Below are 20,102 nucleotides of genomic sequence, written 5' to 3'. Positions count from 1 at the left end.
TCTTTATGGTTACTACATAAATGAAAGCAGTGCAGCCAACACTAAAGACTGTCTAGATGTCTCGCAAGATGGTTCACAGCCACTATGAATAAATCAGGGTCTAAGTCTGGCTCTCAGCCATGGAGGCAATAAAAATTGACTTTGTCAACAACAGAGGACAATTCTGTTTTTTAGTGGCAGACTCACATTAACCAAACTTGAAAACCTGGTATATAAAATAAGAATGCCAACCTATTTATTTAGACAGGACCTTGATCTGTCACCTAGGCTAGAGTGAGTAGCACAATCATAGCTCACTGCAGCCTCAAACTCCTGACCTCAAGCAGTTCTCCTGCCTTGGCCTCTTGAAGCCCTAGGATTACAGGTGTGGGCCATCATGCCTGGCCTCCAATCTATTTATTTACACTGAGATACATTACTTTCATATGGACTGAGATAATTGTAGTGCTGTAACCAGCACGTTCTTTTCTTCAAGCAGATTTAGGGGAAAACAAATTGTAATCAGAAGGTTTCTTGTTGAATATGGAGCCCAAGCCAGCTGACCTAATCAAATGATGTGGAATGTTTAAGAGCATATGTTAGGTAGTTCAGTGTAGCCCCTCCACAATGAGGTGGCCTGGCCATTGGGAAGTAAGTGCTTTCAGTGCTACTATTAAAGTTCTGTCTCCCTTGGAAAATACTAACGTTTGCCTCTGTTGTTCTCCTTTTCTTTCCCCCTTAATCCTACCAGGCTGATTGATTCCCTTTTTTAGGGACACTTCCTTTCTTTAAGTAGCAAATACTTTTAATCATAGCAGAGTAAATCATGCCTCCTTTCTTAAAGATATCTTTACAAATATATCCTTCAGAGCAACAGTTTTCACCAGATAATATTTTTTCCAATTTCTTGGGGGGTGACTTATTGTAATCATCATAACTAAATTTCAAATTTTTCTTTATCAATTCTATAGTAAATTGTTGAAATAAGTTATTTTTAGAAGTACATGAATGTGTTAAATGTCACCTTTTATGAAACTAGCTATAAAAGGGGAAAAAGGAGACTCTGTTTAACTATTTACATGTACTCTTATGACTTTAAATAAAACATTAAAGCTTGCTATTCAAAGTGTGGCCATGTAACAGCCTGATGGTTTCTAAGAAATTCAGGATCTCTGGCCCTAGCCCAGACCTATGGATTCAGAATCTGCAAATTAAAAGATCTTGAGGTAATCTGTATGGATGTGCAAGTTTGAGAAATACTTATTTAGTACAACAGGACTAATTCCATGTCTGAATGGTTGTCATTTCCTTTAGCCATCACTGATTTTATAAACTATATGTGCTTTGACTAATAAAGGTGTTCAATATCTTCCATAATCTATAAGTCATCAACTCATGGTGATATTAATTTATCTTTAGTTTCTACATTGAGAGCTATTTTTATGCTTATAAGTGTAAAGTATAAATCGTGGTTATAAAATGCCTTAATATCCAATTAGAAAGTATAGAGTGTGCCACCCATTTTTTTTATTTTCTATAAAATATCACCCAGCTAGTTTAACTATAGAAACCAGCTAATTCTGATACAATTATGCATTTATTTTAGCATTAGGAAAGCACAGTCATAACTACTAATTTAAATCATGTATGGATGGAGAGAATTTGGAAGATCTTTTTTTTTGGTCTTCCGATTTTGACATTTTTTTCTTCAGGGTGATGTTTTAACAGTATACGTGATCCAGAATCTAGCATGCCACAAACTATGTAAGGTTAAGAGAAGATCCTAATCATATTCTAGGTTACTGGGGGGAAAAAGGAATCTCTGGGTGAACGTGCTTCTTAATGTATTGTCTGGCTATAGGAGGATGCTAAGCAGAAGATTATTTATTGTCCTCTAGAATACAAATTATTGTGAAAGTACATCAAGTCAGTCATGAACTAAAAAATAATTAAGTACAACATATGCTCATAATTCTTTTCTGCATAGGTATTATTCTGTAGTCCATCCTGTGCTTGAATATGTCAGCCATAACAGATATTTCACTTTGTTGATATTAATTTTAATTTTGACTATCTGAATTACTGTGAAATTGTAGAAATCATTCATCTATTCATATTTCCTCACTGTAACCAACTCTTGACTTCGTTTCTTATAAATGTTTGTTTTATTATATTGTGATAAAAATAAGTGACAGTGAAGAGTATTATAAAATCTTTAACAGAAGAAAAATTGTGATGCTGTATATAAGGCCCAGAAAAGTATATTACAGTTAAGAGTTTAATTAAAGATTTATTGGAAGTCTAAAATCAATACTCACTTTCTTATTGATATAATAGGGATCCAGGTCCTCCAGGGGCTCTGACACCATCTCGGGAGGAATGTCTCCATAAATAAATGGAAGGTTCTTTCCAGCTTCCAAGTCACTATTAGGCTTTGGTTTGTTCTCATCATCATTATCTTGTTCCTTTTTGGGCTTCTTGGCTTTCTCTTCTGCAGCACGTTTTTCGATAGCAGCAAGAGATTCTCTAGTAAAAAGGCGGAAGCTTTCAGGTCCCGGGGGTACCAACAGTGCCTGTGCCATCTTTTCATCCTGCACATTTAATTACGTGTAGCTTCTTGCATACGAATTGCCTGCAATAAAAGAAAAATTACATGAGAGTTAGGAAAGCAAGAGATTGGCATAAGAACATCAACCAAAATGTCATTTTTTAGTAATTTTTTAAGGCTATAAACATTAAGTCATGCTTTTAGTACTGCACTACACATTTGAACTTGAAAACATCATCATTCAACCTCATTCTCAATAAGCCAAGTTCATAAATCTATCAAAAGTCTGTACTTAATGTTAGTCTGATTTAGCCATTCTACAATGTACAGTATATATAATATATATATAAACATTATATTTTACCTCAAGAATATATATAATTTTGTCCATTTTTAAAAGCATTTAAAAAAATTCTGTTTTGACACTTTAAGCCAAAACATAGTATACTTTCAGCAAAAGAGTAATGTCAGTAAAGCTTGTCAATAAAATTGCTTAATTATTCTGCATCCTGCCCCCCGCCTTTTCATAACTTTGTAACTCCCCAAATAAAGAAGTACTGGTAACAATACAATTATTGTGATACATCCCTGACTCATACAAATGAGGATAGAAAATGAAGTTTTGCCAAACCCAACCACTGTTCTCGTTGTCAGCATCGTTGACAACTGCTGCTCCAGAAAAGATCTGATCACCAACCAGCAGGGACATGGAAGCCACTGCTGCCAGAAAAATCTACCTATCTTTAGTATTTCCTTTCTTTTATTAAGCCAGACTCTGTTTCCTTCTGAGGCAATGGAGAATATGTTGACTTCTTATTTCAATCTGCTGCCCTTCAATTATTCCAAGACAATTTTGACGTTTTCTCTGAATCTTCCATTTAGTATAGTGGTTAAAAGCATGGACTCAGGTGCTACACTCTGTCCATTCTAAACCCTGGCTCTGCCGCTTATGAGCTGTGTGATCGTGGACAAAGTAACCCCTTATTGCTTGACTTCATCTATAAAATGAGGGTAGTAGGGAAACCAACCTCCCGGGTTATCATAAGGAATAAATTAGTTAATTATGTTGTGTCTAGAATAGTTTTTGGAATTAGTAAGCACTATATTATTGTAAACTATCATAATTAAATTATCTTCAGTTTCCCTAGCTATTTTCCCTCTTTTATGGTTTCAAGCATCCTCACAATTCAAACCACTCTTTAAACAAGTTCTTGCTGTGCTGGAACCACAATTGTGACTACGGAATTAAAGGAATGAACTGAGAAGTGCAGTTTATAGAGGCACACTCACACATGCTGATCACCTGGATGAGAAAGAAGGGAAGGCAGACGGATGGAATGGCCCTGCTCAATTTCTCAGGGAAGGGAACAAAAATCTATTTGCAGGTTACATAATAGAACTATCAAAACCACAAGAAATCAGCTACGTAAATTTTGAAACATGAGTTATTTTATTTTGCATTATGCCAAAAATCACATTTAAAAAATCAAGATAGATAGAATATAGAAACAATGACAAACCAAATAAAATAAGTACATGAGTCATCTTATAAAAGAACCTACCACTACGGCATCAAAGTCATCTGTGACATTTTCCCCATTCCTACCATTCCTCTTTGCCCCCGCATTTATTCTAGGCCCCATAGTAGTTTATCCCTAAATGGCCCTCTAATTCTTGGCAGCTCACTACATATATTTGAGCTTACAATCAGAAGCTCTGGATCTTTTAGTAACATAAGAAAAACAATATAGGTTATTATGTGTGTGGCTTTTTTTTGTTTATATCTTAATTACTAGTTCTCTGATCTGTTCCAATGACAAAAAAGTGCTTCTATAACATTACTTATTATATTATACTATTATTATTTTTTTGAGACAGGGTCTCACTGTGTCACCCAGGCTGGAGTGCAGTGACACAATCACAGCTCACTGCAGCCTTGAACTCCCGGGCTCAGGTGATCCTCCCACCTCAGCATCCTGAGTAGCTAGGGCTACAAATGCCCTCCACCATGCCTGGATCATTTTTGTATCTTTTGTAGAGATGAGGTTTCAGTCGCCATTTTGCCCAGGCTGATCTCAAACTCTTGGGCTCAAGCCATCCGCCCGCCTCAGCCTCCCAAACTGCTAGGATTACAGCAGTGAGCCAATGCGCTGGGCCCAAAAAGTGTTTTTAACATAAGATATGTCTTTTCTTTGAGTTAGTATTTATGATATAACATTGTCATTATATCTTTTGCTACTGTGAAAGTATATTCAATATAAGTTATAAAATAAAATAGCAGGCCTGTCAAAAGTTATGTTATTTTTTACTAATTTTGAACAGAACTTCTGTTTTATAGTTGGGCAGCACATTTTTTTTCTCCATCAGGTGGTATAGTACATGAATCGAAAGGTTTGAGAAAAATTCTATTTTACTCAAAAGTCAGTTGATCATTTATTTTGTGTTTTCTAAATTTACAGGAGGCAGCACAAAATAAAACTAATGTTTTTAGCTATCTTATGTCAATTTTGATGGTCACATCATCAATCCAACTCTAAGCTGTGTGGAATAATCACAGCTTTTATGCTTTTGAGTGCAGAAAGAGTTTGAGCATTTCCTGTAAGCCTTAAGTATCTAAAGATGTGTAATCCATCTGTCTGACATCACCTGCCATGAACTGAATGGCTGTGGTCCTTCTCCAGTGCTGAATGAAAATGAAACAGCATGACAGACATGTCTTAAGGAAATTCTATGAAACATGGTCACTTTCTTAGAGGAGAAAAAAAAAAAAAAGGTTGGCTTGAGGATTTGTTTTTGAACCAATTTTGATGTCTTTATTGACAATGAATGAAAAACACACTGCAGTTGGAATGCGAGATCTGGGTTAGTATTGAGTCTGCTGCTAATGGTATGCCTGAATCATCTAACCTGTCTCAGCCTCAGTATCATTGAGGCATCTCAACACAGAGATGGCTGCCCTTTTCCAGATGGGAATAGCTAATTTATATTAATACATACATTTTACTTAACTGGAGTCTCCTGGTTGGTTTTTGTTTTAGAAATAAAATTAGGTTTAAAATATCTAATATGGAAATCACTGAATAACTTTCAAAAATTATTCTGATTTATCTGAGATGATATGGAACAAGGTGCCATCACAAAATCATGAAAAATTTTTTACAAATAAATAGTCCTTTACCTTCTTATTTACTTATCAAGGGCTGGAATAAAGAATTTGAATCTTGGTCAAAAGAAAGTAAAAACGTCTCGCTGAAATTCCCATACTATTGTCTCTAAGTCCTCGGAAGACAGGCTAGTTCCAGACTCTCAGCTTTTCCCCTGCAAGGGAATTAGGGTTTGCCCAATATTTGGGTAGGCTGAGAAATTAAAGAATTTAGTGAGTAGAGTTTCTCATGGATTCACTGACAATTTTGCTGTTTGGAAATCCCTCATAGTTCTTTGGCAGTTCTCTTTTACATTTTTCCTCTCCTTTCTTGTACTCTGTGAGCTTATTATACAGAGAGTTCTTACATAATTTTATATTCATATTAGAGCAGACTTTAAAAATTAATTCTTACTGATGCCTTGGTGTGGAATATATATATTATTAATGATTATATGCACATTATAATTTATTAAAATACATAAAATTTAATATATCAAATTTTCTCCAGAGCTATCTTTGCAAGGACAAAAAAGATATGAAAAAAATCTTAGGAGATGATCTCTTTAACTAAAAACCAAAAAGCCTGTGGATGAATGTGTGTAGGTAAAGCAAATACATCCCTTTGTTAACTAGTAAAAAGATTATGGTTCAGTATATGCTATTTGAGGAATAAACTGCAGAACTCCAAATCTGGAAGGGATCTCAAAATCATTTATTTGGAAAATATTTATGGAGGGATTCTATGAATCAGTACTCTGCTTGAACCAGGAACCCATGGTCACTTCCCTGGGGCTGACAGTCCAATGTGGGAGGCAGATTTTTATACAGATAATTATAATACAGTTATATACAGCTGGTATTGTCTGAGGTTCATAAAAAGTATCAATATGTTCATCCCAGGGTAGGGAGAGAGAGGTATGGTTTGGAGAAATTTCCCTGAGGAAGTGATATTGGAGTAGGTTTTGTAGGCTGGTTGGAATTTGACTGGGGGTTTATGGTGGTGGTGGTTGGGAAGGGGTTGGTAGGAAGACACATTAGTAGAGACACATTAGTAGAGACACATTGAGCAGGTGGGGTGGGGGCGGCATGTGTGCAGATGCAGAGACAAGAAAGAGCATGGGGACTCTGGGAGCAATGACATGCAATTCATTATGGGTGGACATCACCCTGCACAGAAGGGAGTGGTACGACACAAAACTCTAAAGTTAGGCAGGACAGATCATTGAGGACCCTGTACTACACCTGAAAGTATGCCATGGATGGGGAGTGTTATGATCAATGTGAAGATTGGAAAGATGGTGGCAGTATGAAGGGTGGACAGGCAGGGAGTGATCCTAGAGCAGTAGTTTTCAAATGCTGTGGTTTCAGGATTTCTTTACACTCTTAAAATCATTCATGAACCCAAAGAGCTTTTGTTTATGGGGGGACTTAGCTATCCATACTTACCATATTAAAAGTTAAAATGAAAAAATGTAAAAATTCTTATTAACAATAAGCACTTGTATGTTTATACAGACAGATGGTTAATGAAAACAACTATATTATTCAAAACAGAAAAAAATTTAATGAGAAGAATGAATTTGTTTCACATTTAGTCTAATATCTTTATGTCACCTAAGAGAATACATTTAGATTTTCATAAATCCTTCTGTGTTTAGTCTGATGGAATATATTGTTTTATTGAAATACATGAAGAAAATTCTCATGCATATGTGTGGCTGGAAAAGGGAATGTTTTAATTGCCTTTCCAGGTAACTGTGAATATCCTTCTTTAATGTCACATCAAAACTCTACAAATGGTAGTTTACTAAATTAGTTGTGTGAAATCAAAAGCCATATCAATGAACTTTTGATCGATCTTGTCCTTTGAATAGGTCTTTTACCTAATCATGCATGAATTATTTGGAAAATGGCACATTGTTATGAAGGTCTTCCAGATTTTGACAAATTTTATTATATAATATCCAAAAATCACATTTGTTACTATCACCACTAATGTCATGAGAAAATTGTAATGTATGGGTAGACTGTCAAGCTCCCAGTGGCAGGTAAAAGTTTTCCCAAATTCCAATTTCCTCTCGAAAGCTCGAATTTTAACATTGACAACAAATGCTGTCATTTGCTTTTCCTGAAGTGACAGTCTTTCCCTTTGTTCATTTTTGAGAAAATGTGTGCCAAATACTCAAGTCTGAATAACCATAGTTTGTCAGTTATTCTTTCAAGTGAAAATGGTGTTCCATGAAAAAAAGAAAAGTGGCTTATTCAGCTCCTGACTCAATCACACAAGTGCTTTTCCTAGAGACAAGTAGGACACTTCAGTATGCAGTCAAATACTTTACATATTCCTCCTATTTCATCATACAGAATGTTAAAAATATGTATTTTTAGGATTGTGCTTGAACAAAATTAATATGTACTGCTTCATAAGAGATGTATTATGTGAACTGGCATTATTTTTCTTACTGAGAGTGTGGAGCAATGAAGAAAACACAGACTACGCCTATAGTTTGATGCTACTGCATTGATTCCTGCTAAAGCATTAGCAGTTTTAGCACATGCCTATTGCTTTATCAGTGCAAGTGCCAAAACAGTGAAAAAAGACAAATGCCATTTTGGTATTATTACGAAAGTAGTTTAGAACTCAAAGCTCCCACACAAAGGGCCCCAAGAATCCCCAGTTGTCTAAAATCTATACTTTGAGAACAACTGCCCTAGAAGAAAGCAGTTAGACACCACTCAGTAGTCAAAAGAAGAGAAGTAAAGTATCTGACTATAGCTCTGGTACCAAAAGGCATGGACTTAGCAATCAGAACTGGATTCAAGGCCTGACTCTGCTGTGTTCCTGAAGCTTTTTTATTCTTTATAATTTCCCTAGCTGTACAATGGAGATAATCATAGTTCATACTTTATAGAGCTAATATAACATTTAAATGAGAAAATGAACCTAAAGGGTGAGCACAGTGCCTGGAATACATTAATAGTAGGCCATCAATAAGTTAGGGAGAAAAACCACAGCCAGAAGAGTGTATTTAATGCACAAGTATGGGAGAGAGAAAAACAATGAGATTTTGTGACTGACTTGATAGGAGATGTGAATTAAAGTTATAGGGTTAAGCTCACTTCCAGGTTTCCAGCTTAAGCCACAAACCGACATTAACCCAATAGAGAAATGGAGGTTTGTAAGGCATGATAATAAATTCTGTGTGGAACCTGTTCAGTTTGAGATAGCTGTGAGACATCTGGATATATAATTAAAATATGGATCTGAGACTCAGAAAGCTGTCTGAGCTGGGGTAAAGTTGATTAAGAAGTTACTGGATGAGTCTGGGCATGGTGGCTCATGACTGTAATCCCAGCACTTCAGAGGCTGAGGCAGGAGGATTGCTTGAGCCCAGGAATTCAAGGCTGCAGTGAGCTATGATCTCGCCAGTGCACTCCAGCCTAAGCTGCAAAACAAGACCTTGTCCAAAAAAAAAAAAACAGTCACTGGTTGAAGCTGAAGTTAAGAATATGCATGGCATTGCCTAAGGAAAAAGAATGAAAGGATGATGAGTGAAGAGGCGAGACTCACACAACTACCAATTTTTAAGTAAAGGGAACAGAGAGGATGATAGACAATGAAGTTAGAACAATTACCTAGATGCCAAAGAGGAATTTCCAAGATGCTAATTAAAAGACATACTTGGGATTTAACAATTAGTCCAACTCTCTGCCTGTAAAATAAATGAAGAACAGTCCCAAAGAAGCTAAGTAATCTCCTCTAAAATGTCTACTGACAAACACAAATTATGACTTTTTCTATTATAGTTGACATATTTGTCTTGAATCTTAACTATTATATGATTTGCTCTAAAAGATCTAAGCTGTATATAAATAACTACAGAAAAATAGATTTGACTAGTTCATTTCAGTTTTCTAGCCTCACATATCAGTGTACTATGATGCTAACATAATCTTACGAAAGTACTTGAAGCCAGCCACTACAATGAGTACAAGACTAATATTTGTTAATGAATCAGAATCTAGAAAAATAGCATTGTAAACATTTAGGATATGCTGTGGCGTTACTAAGGAAAAATTTATTTTTTTCCATTAGTCATGGCCTATGGGTTCTCATCTTGCCTAATTTTCCAGAACAGCAGACAGTTTGGCAAATTGTATTGGTCCATAACCTGTAGTATTGGTAGTGTCTCTCTTTCCCTCTCTCTGTCGGGATTTTTATGATTATGTTGCAGACAAAATCGATTAGTTCTGGTCTGTTTCCATGGAAACAAGATTGTGTCAGAGGCTGTAAATTTTTCATCTTTATGGATGGAAAGTTGCTGTATGTCATACAACTTGAGATAGCATTAAAAAAATCTGCAATGTATTTTCATGTCTTTGAGAAGGAGAGTGTGAGTTGCTGTGAAAGCCTGGGTCCATTACTGAGGAGGGATGCTGTATTTTCTTGGTATCTACAAGAGATTATTACAGTAAGGGTATAATGTAAAAGACAAGATTGACCAATGAACTACCTGTTGAAGAAAATTAGTTATTTTTCCCAGTGAAATTTTCACTGAGGGCTAATGATTGTCTGTTATTTACCATATATTCTCAGGCAGCATATGCACCCAACAGCATAAGATTTATCAAAGGCATACACAGAGCACTCAGCACATTATAATGATAACCACTGGACACATTCCAAGGCAGAATTAAATACTATTTTCTATAATTTCAATAGTTTTGAAATAATACCTTAATCAGGGGGCTGTGAAGATTGAATAACAATAAACAAAATTCTATTGAAAGATTACTATATCTCAGACACTGTCGTGCAGTATACGCATGTTAGCCCATTTAATCACCATTACAATTTCATGAGGTTGATACCATTATTATTTCCACTTTAGAGATCAAGAAACTTAGGTGCAGGTAGACTAGATAAGACAAGGAGCCAAGATTTAAACCTGTCTATTTCAGAAAAAAAAAAGAAAAGCCTAGGTACCTAAGCCTGCAAAATGAGAAGATTCTTGATGTTTGCTGAAACAAAATTAGTATAAATCAGCTACCTTACTGGGAGGTTACTATGTATAAAGCCCTGTGTCAGGAATCAGTGGTATAATCTAAGAAATGTAGCAATATAGGCCTCATCTTTATTTCTACATAGGAGATAAAGCAAACAGGAATGAATTAATAACAAACGTAAAACCCACGTCTGCTTTCACATGTATGCTACACACTTTGGAGTTATTTAATGATAAATTAAAAGCCTAGGCTAGCTTCTTCTATTTCAATACCTCTTGCTCTCAGTGTGTTGTCAAGGAAATCAGCATTACTATTAGTCTGAATAAACCTATTGAGAAAGTAACTCTACAGCAAGGGTATCACTATGTTGTAGCCAAACACAAATGAAAAATAGGCCTTCTTTATGTTATTGTTCCGTTTCTGTTAGCTAAACACATGATTGCCAACATGTGTTAACTATTTAACAAGATGATCTATTTCTGTTTTTGTGTACCTGGACTCAATGTCATGGCTCTGAGAAAAAATATAGCTTAGTATAAAAAGCATGAGTTCATCTCTATCTTCAAGATAATTATCCTGGAACTAATTAAATTTTAGGGGTTGGTATTTTCTGTGGCTTCATCCTTATCAGATAGTTATTAGCTTGAAGAGACAACTGCTAACTAGTAACAAAAATTAAGTCAACATTTTAAAGGACAAATCAGCATCATTGGATTTATTAGCTCTTTAATGTTTCTATTAAATGCTTGCAAAGTAAACTGTGTGTTTAACCCCCCAGTATTCATTCCATTCCAGATGTTTCCTTCAAGACCCTTGCCCATCTTTGTTTAAGGACCAGGTATATGATCTAATTCTGGCCAATGAAAGGTGAGGGGACTTCAGTCGAGTCATTGTTTGTAAAAAGTTTCTTCACTCCCAAGAAAGAGAACAAAGAGAAGATAGCATTCTCTGTCCTCTGGACCCTTTTCTATTGGGATAGAATACATGGCACTACTTCAGCCAAATTAAAACCAGAAGAGATGCCAATCTGAGGTCAAAGCTGACACACTGAGGGTGGCAGGTCACAGAGACATATTTACCCCTGGGCCTTTGATGGATCACTCAGCTCGTGGACCCGAACAACCTCTGCACTGCTTGTTCTGTTCAATAAACATCTTTCTTGACTAAGACAGTTTTAGACAGTTTTTCTAGTTAGTTGCAGATGATACACCAAATAAATAAATAGTCTTTGGTCAGTTCAAAAACTTGACCAATCCAGAAGCCAGCTCACAACCAAGTACTCACCACATATTTGGATGACCTTTACCCCATACAGTCAGGTGAGCCATAGATCTAATTACCAAATAAATATAATAAAATTTAAAGTAAATACAGTCCAGGGTAATTTACTAAATACACAAGATGAATGTCTCTCTTAAAAGAAAAATATATAAAAAACTGAGTTGCCGGGCGCAGTGGCTCATGCCTGTAATCCCAGCACTTTGGGAGGCCGAGGCGGGCGGATCACGAGGTCAGGAGATTGAGACCATCCTGGCTAACATGGTGAAACCTCATCTCTACTAAAAATGCAAAAAATTAGCCAGGCTTGTGGCGGGCACCTGTAGTCCCAGGCAGGAGAATGGCGTGAACCTGGGAGGCAGAGCTTGCAGTGAGCCAAGTTCACGCCACTGCACTCCAGCCTGGGCGACAGAGAGAGACTCTGTCTCAAAAAACAAACAAACAAACAAACAAACTGAGTTAATCTTTCTTACTTCAATAGCCTTTGGCATCATTCCATTCCCTAAGGTCATCTGTGCTATGTCTCCCTGTATGTATTTGCCTCTTCAGAAGAACAAACTGGTAGAGGAAGGAAGAAAGCACCCCTTTACCATCTTTTGGTCCTGATACAGCTGTCCTTGTTAAATAGTAGAGATTTTAGTTTATTTTCCACAAAAACAAATTTATACCCAGAAGTTGTTTAGTTACCTTAGTCACAGCACCTTTTTCCGGAAAACTCCAGGTGCCTTCTGTGAATTATCTCATTTATTCTTACAATATCCCTAGAAGAGATTCTTTGCTCCTTTCCCAGTAAGCCACTCTACTATGAATCCTTGACAGATATCTCATCCCTGTCAAACCTTAATGTGGCTTGGCTTCAGTTTTCTTGCTCCATGATCTGTGTAGAAAGAGAATACAGGCGAAATTAGCCTATAATCTTTGACATTTGGCATAGGGATGCTCTGGCTCTGTGTCTGGGTTTTATTCCTTTCTTTTTTATAGCCCTAGATCGAGAAAGCAAGGATGATGCAAAGCAAGATATTTGACCTTTGTTAAAAGCATGCCCTAGCATGATTTAGGAAGAATGGGACCAGGAACCACTGCCAGGATCCTAGGGTGGGGACACGGGCGCTCCCCCCTCTTTGGCAGCCTTGATCCATTTAGTCTTTCTGAAGGCATGCTGGCACTCCTGAGCATCCTTCTGTTCTTCCCTCTTGCTTCCTTCTCTCCTCTTCCCTCCTTACATCTTCCCCTTTGCTTCTTTTCCTCAAACATCTCAAAGACCAAAGAGGTAGACTAGTGGAACATGTGGTTCACTTTGGTGTTGTAGGTCATTTTCTGGTTCCTTCTCCTCTCCACCTAAAACCCAGTTTGATTGGCTTACTAAAATAAGACAAATAAACCTATTTAGTAGCTTCTAAGAGTACATTTTAGACAAGCTGAGGAAAAAAGCCAGCATGCTAAATATTAACCTAAATGTAATAACCAGATGTCATACTCCTTTCCGCTATAACCAATAGCAATGGCTTAGCAGAGTTAAACCAATAATAATTATTTCAACGGGCAATATACATAATTCCAAAATCAGTAACTAACATTTAAAACAATATTTACTGCAATTCATTTATACAATGCTCATAAGCCAAACTAGTCATGAATTCTCACCAGTAAATTTCCCTTGACCACTTACCATAACAAAAAAACATTAAATCTCACTTTTACAATTTTATACATGGTCTATAAAATCTTTGCCTCCAGATGAACTCTCTCCTAAGCCATCATTTTTTTTTCCTCTATTCTGTTACCAGAGTGATGGTTTCAAAACACATATCCTACCCTTGTTCAAATCTGTCAGTGGCTCTCAGTGACTCAGAATCACTTTAGCAAAGTATGGAAGTGCCTTCACAATCTGGCCTCTGCCTCTCTTCTCTTACCTCTCACTAAGTGGTAACAATAACACAAATGCTAATAATAATACCCATAAGACACACCTTGCATCAGGAATTGAGCAATAGATTGTTGCATAAATTTGTAATTCTTCAATAAACGTTAGTTCCCTCTACTTCACAGCCACAAGCTTAATAAATGTTATTTCCCTTGTCTTCATAGTACACAAGTAACTAAAGTTTTAAATACTTTGACCTTCAGCCTGAGCTATAATGAACATGATGTTAAGCATGTTAAATAACCAAAACATCAATTTAAGTACATTTTTAAAATATTTGAGAACTTTTTGCTGGGATGTGGAGGGGGATGAGGTAGGGAGGGCTGGATATCGAAGAGGGAATAAGGAGGAGCAGAAGGGTGGAGTTTGAGAAAGCATCCCAGAAGTTTCTGATTTGCTTGAGTTATCTTTCTTTTTCCTATCCTTGTGAAAATTACTGATTTACAGATTGGAGAAAATATATTTTATGGCCTTGGCTACAAACAGGAGTTTTTTTTTTTTTTCTTTTTTCAATTCCAATATCCATGGGAAATCGCAGTGATTCCTGCATGTGGCTTCATACTCCACTTTAGGCCACATACTTCAAACTGTGTTATATCTTAATAAGAGTTGCATCTCACTTATTTTTAAAAGCAGCCCTGGCTTACAAATTAACTATTATATAAAATTGGACTGTAAGCAATTCTGAATTTCAGTGAGCTTAAGAATCACCTGTGCAGCGGAGTGTGGTGGCTCATGCCTGTAATTCCAGCAATTTGGGAGGCCCAGGCAGGTGGATCACAAGGTCAGGAGTTCGAGACCAGCCTGACCAGCATGGTGAAACCCCCGTCTCTACTAAAAATACAAAAATTAGCCAGGTGTGGTGGTGTGCACCTGTAATCCCAGGTACTCAGGAGGCTGAGGCACAGGAGAATTGCTTGAACCTGGGAGGCAGAGGTTGCAGTGAGCTGAGATCACGCCATTGCACTCTGGCCTGTGTGACAGAGTGAGACTCCATCCACCCCACTTCAAAAAAAAAAAAAAAAAGAATCACCTGTGCTACTTGTAAAAGATGCAGATTTCTGGATTCAATTTCTGGAGATTCTGCAAAAAGTAGGTCTGAGGTAGGGCCGAGGGATCTGCATTTTTAATACACTCCCCGAGTGAGTTTTGTGCAAGCAATGCATGGATGACTATTTGAGAAAGGTTGCTCTAAAGGAATGAGTAAAGAATATGATCTGACTGCTTTTGGCAATGAAGCCTGGAATTTTGCTGTAATGTCCCCAGTAACTAAGAAAAAATTGAAGCATATTGGATCACACAAATTTTGTTCTATTTTAGGAAAAAACAAAACAAACACATTTCCTAAAAGTTGTATATAAAAAGCAAACATTTTTCAGGAACTAAACTGAAGGGAGGAAAGTTTGTTTAGGATATAGTATAAAGGACATGAAGCAACGTGCTCAACAGACATCTTAAATTTTATTTTGCACAGATGCGTACAAGGTTCAGTCGAAAAAGTCTTTCTCTGATGGTTGCAATTAGTTAAACTCAGTGAATTTCATTTAGAAGGTGATGAGATAAGATGGTCCAGAAACTTTGCTTTCAGATGACCTGATACATCGATTGGATCTGGAGATTCCCAAAAACAGTTAACCTACATTTGAAATTATCTTGATAAAATTTCAGCATTTTAGTAATTTAGGGGAAATTCTTTGGTTTTCAAATAAGGAAGTGATAGCTCAATCAGCATGATAGAAACTTTACCCTAAAAATGCTAGATGTCACCAGCTGAGGAATCTTAGACAAATTAAATCTTTAATTTTATTTTTCTTAAGCCATTTCTACTTAGTATTGTTATTAATACTTATGCTAATATCAACAATTGAATATTCTAGAGGTAAGTTTGTATCCTCTTTTCTGGTTATTTTAGTTTATCCTGAAAATTTATTTATCCTTTAAGATCTTCTAGTTCCCAGTGTTGTAAAATTTTTGTTTTACTATGGCTCCATTATTTTTAGCATCATTTTGCATCTTTATCCTTTATTTCTGGCCATGAATACAACTTTATTTTCTTTCAATTGTTTTTATCTTCCTTTATACTGATGACATGATATACCCGCTTAAGAATTTTTCAGGTTACAACCATTTGTGTCATGCAGTAGGCTGTAAAATTCTGGCTATTCAGCATTTTGCACAAGAACAGAAGCAGATCCAAGGGTGGTCATGGAGGAACTCACAAGCTTTGCCATGAGGAAGGGACAGCTTTCCATCTGGGTGGGAATCTGGTTGGCTTTTCAACCTCTGTGATGAAGTAACAATCTCAATTACCATCTGCTCACTTGGTTTTAAGACTTTAGGTCCCTATTAAAGAGGTAACTTCAAATGGGCAAATCACCAAGATATTAGAGGGTGAAATACTGGAATGTTGTCTAGGAAGCCCGGTTGTCCATTCAGTTCTTGGGGAGCTCCAGAGAGTCTCCTTGTAGTAGCTTTGATCACCTTCCTGGTGGTTCATGTTAACTTAAAGTCTGCGACTTCTTTCTTTGTGTTGTATAAAATTCATTTCTTCCTTTAAAAATGTTGAGCTCGGGAGGCTCAGAGCTAAGTGTACATTTTGAAAGAGTAAATTCATTAGCCTACAGTCCTTAACAGATGTATCACATACATTTTCTCCATTTTCCTTGTCTTGAGATTCCTATTGCACAAAGATATATATATATAAAACCTTGCATCACTTTTTAAAAGAGGTGGGATATAATAAATAAAAATCAAGTTCCTCTATGTGATTTAAAAGACTTTTTCATTCTTTAGCATGATTCTATACTTCTTATAAACCATTTTTTCTCAAGGACTATACTTAATTTTATAATAAAAATAAATATTAAGAAATGAACTTGGAAGCACTGTATCCTAACATTGAAAAGAATCTTTTAGGCCATCTAGTTTCACCAACCTAGTTTAAAGCAGTGGTTCTCAAAATTTAGCATCAGAATCACCGGGCTAACTTCTTGTTAAAACACAGCTTTCTGGGCTCCACCCCAGGTATATATGGCTGGGACCCAATTTTGCATTTCTAACAAATGCACAGATAATGCTGATGTTGCCAGCCCAGGAACCACACTTTGACAATACCTAGCTTACCGAATCCAGGATTTTACGTTGTTTTTTTTTTTTTTTCAGGTTAGAAACGTGTATACTGGGCATATCACTTTCATTTTTGCGGTTTCTTAAAGATGACAATCATAGCTTCTTCAGTCTCATTTATTTATTCATTTGATGCCTATGGTGTAATTTCGCTGCACCTGGAACCTTGAAATGATTTACAGCAGTATTACACAGAAGCCTGCAATCGCTTTCAGTCTCCCTGCTGCCAGCCTGACTCCCATATAGCCTGTTTTTACCTCGCCTGTCAGAGTGATTTGAGAACATAGAAATCGAATCAAATCATTCCTCTGCTCAGAAGCACCCAGAAGCCACCCAGAAAAAAAGTCCCAAATCCTTACAATTGCCTAAAAGGCCTTATAATCTGTCTGACCTTTTGGTTATCTAGTGGAAGGCACCTCCTTCTATTCTCCTCCTCCCTCAGTTCTCTGTAGCCTAACTGGCTTCCAGCTGTCCTCTGTACCTGGAAGCACACACAGACTATTCCCTCATTCCAGTGTGTTCTTCATCTAGGAAGCTGAATGACTAACTCTTATCTCCTTCAAGTCTTGGCCAAAAGTTTACCTTCTTAAAGAGACCTGCTCACACTTCTCCTCTAATCTCTTACCCTGCTCTGATGTTTCCAAGTCACTTATCATTTTGTTAGGTACTATATAACTTACTTATAATGTTTATTATTCATTTTATGTCTCTCCTGGATGGCACAGAAACAGCACAGGGGCTGGAATATTTGCCTTTTTGGGGTCTATTTTCACCAATGAATCTCATGTGTCTAGAACAGTACACACACATAGTAGTGCTCAATGAATACTTTTTTAAATCAATGAATTATTTAATTTTGGTTTCTGAAAAATTTAGTAGTTTTTTTTTTTAGATTTCTTATTTGGAAATTCAGCCCAATCTTTAGAAACTCACATATTCTATTTATGGCAACATATTTTATAATAGCAATGTCTAGAAAAAATGAAACCATCCACTAATGGGGTATTGATTAAGTAAATCAGATAACTTTGTTTTGTATTATATAGATATTAAGATGATAAAACATAAAAGGACTCAATGTAGGAAAAACAAAGTCAAACTTTATAGGCACTATATTTACTAATTATGTAGGCTTATTTAATCTAAATCAAAATACATACATTACAATCCTCTTTACCTCAAAAATAATTATATAACTATGTCAAGTTTACTAGACTCTCTTTAAAACAAAGCAAATTGAAGACTGAATACTTTACCTAAAGTATTTCCCACTCCAAAATATCTTAGAGAAGTAAGAATGATAATAGAGAACAGTGATTAAGCACTTGTCACTTATCAGGGACTGATTACTTCATTTAATATTCATAACAAATATATAAGATAAACATGATTGTTGTTTGTATTTTTTAGATAAGAAAACTTTAATGTTCAGAGGGGCAAGTAACTTGCCCAAGGTCATATGACTAGTAAATGTTGCCATCAAATTCTATAATTTTTTATTTGGGAAAATTAAGCAAAGCCTCTCTACAATGATCTTACCAATGAACTTCTCCAGCTACATCTTACATACTCTGTATATTTCCATTCCTTAAAAGACCCCAGCCTCTGACATCTGGCATTCAAAAATGTTCATGCTGTCTGAAATATCATTGACCATCAACTGTCACCTGTTAAAATCCTACTAAAATTTTTACAGTAATTATATATATTCTATCTTCTGTTGTTATTGAAGATGTGCCTTATTGCTTCTACATTTATTATTAAATTCCTTGAGGATAAGGATGTATTGACTACCTACCACAGTAAGCAGGACATTATTAGATATATGGTGGATACAATTGCCCAAACAAATCTTACAAACATTCTGCCCAATGTGGTAGCCATTGACCACATGAGGAACTGAGCATTTGAAATGTGGGTAGGTGCCAAATTTCAAAATGATATTTAGGACATATCATCTTAAACAAAATATATCATTAATAAAATCAATCTTATTGTTTTCTTTTTTTGATATTAAAATCTAGAACATTTAAAATTACATACATGGGACTCATTATATTTGTAATGCACTGTGCTTTTTTCAGATATACCTGTTCCCTACTCCATCACTCTCCTCCAAGGGATCAAACCCATGAACAAATGCATGAATTAAGCAAGAGGAGAATCCCTTATTCTGAGATGTTCTACAAGGGGGAGGGGGCTGTCTCTGGATCAATAGTTTTTCTATTTTATGTAGTCAGGTTGCTGCTTTTGTCTTTTGGTCTACGAAACACCATAGTGAAAAAGCTAGTTGGTCTATAAGTGAACATTCTCTCTCTGTGTGCACAGTGGAGCAGAAACCACATGCAAATCAGAATATAACAGAATTACAGGAAGCTTTCTATTTTGAAGTACATTGGCAACATGACAAATATAAAGCAAACAGCATTCTCCGAACAATCCTTGATCCCTTTCCTACCCCAACATCAGCCATAATAGAGAGCCCTATGTGTTGCCCTCAGCCACATGTCTCCTACTGCTTGCTGGTACCACGTGCTTTAGGCAGTTTCTTTCCAGGCAAACACAGACTGTTTACTGACTGTAATCAAAATGACAGCGCACTGTTTTCACAACTGAGTGTTGAGAGTCGATTGCCTTTTTCACTTGGCAACCTGAGGAAAATTGAGAACTGGGAACTTGAGGTATGACTTACATTACTTCAAGATGGCGGTGTTGACTACTCCACATGTTATCTGCGCTCCTTTGAGATTTAAAATACAGAGGATTGGGATTTGTCTAGCTCAGAGCAAAGAGGTTTTAATCACTGCTTTCAGATGGATGCAAATGGTAAACTACACTGGAGCACAGGATGATTTAGGTGTGTCTGAAGTTCAGCTGCCATTTGATTCTTCATCAGCAAAAAACCAATCACATAAAGAGGCCTTCCCCACTAAACAGGCCCCTTAGATACATGGTTATAATGTTACAGAGTGGATCACTCTAAGATGGTGCCACAGAAGGTAATGCAATATACTAGAAAAACATGCCCCTGCCCTATCTTTCTTAGAAATGAGATTTAATGAAAAGATAAGAGAGAGGAAAACAGAAGGAGAGAT

General features: G+C 36.4%; 2 protein-coding genes across 5 annotated transcripts in view; one reads left to right on the top strand and one right to left on the bottom strand.

Moving 5' to 3' along the window:
- SCN2A (sodium voltage-gated channel alpha subunit 2) overlaps nt 1-20,102 on the top strand; it is a 258,782-nt gene that overhangs the window by 41,690 nt on the left and 196,990 nt on the right. The window lies entirely within an intron of this gene.
- The window catches only part of LOC129489412 (sodium channel protein type 3 subunit alpha-like), a 114,836-nt gene that overhangs the window by 84,762 nt on the left and 9,972 nt on the right, over nt 1-20,102 (bottom strand). For all 4 annotated transcript variants that reach the window (XM_063609440.1, XM_063609441.1, XM_063609442.1 and 1 more), the window contains exons 2-3: nt 12,645-12,834; nt 2,298-2,611 (exon numbers count right to left, since the gene is read on the bottom strand). In XM_063609440.1, the coding sequence (XP_063465510.1) occupies nt 2,298-2,561 (264 nt within the window). In that variant the 5' untranslated portion in view covers nt 2,562-2,611; nt 12,645-12,834. The remainder of the gene's footprint in view (nt 1-2,297; nt 2,612-12,644; nt 12,835-20,102) is intronic.

This window comes from Symphalangus syndactylus, chromosome 9 (genome assembly GCF_028878055.3).
Source record: "Symphalangus syndactylus isolate Jambi chromosome 9, NHGRI_mSymSyn1-v2.1_pri, whole genome shotgun sequence".
Taxonomy (NCBI): domain Eukaryota; kingdom Metazoa; phylum Chordata; class Mammalia; order Primates; family Hylobatidae; genus Symphalangus; species Symphalangus syndactylus.
The sequence above is the reverse complement of the archived record's forward strand: the minus strand, read 5'-3'. Positions and strand labels throughout refer to the sequence as shown.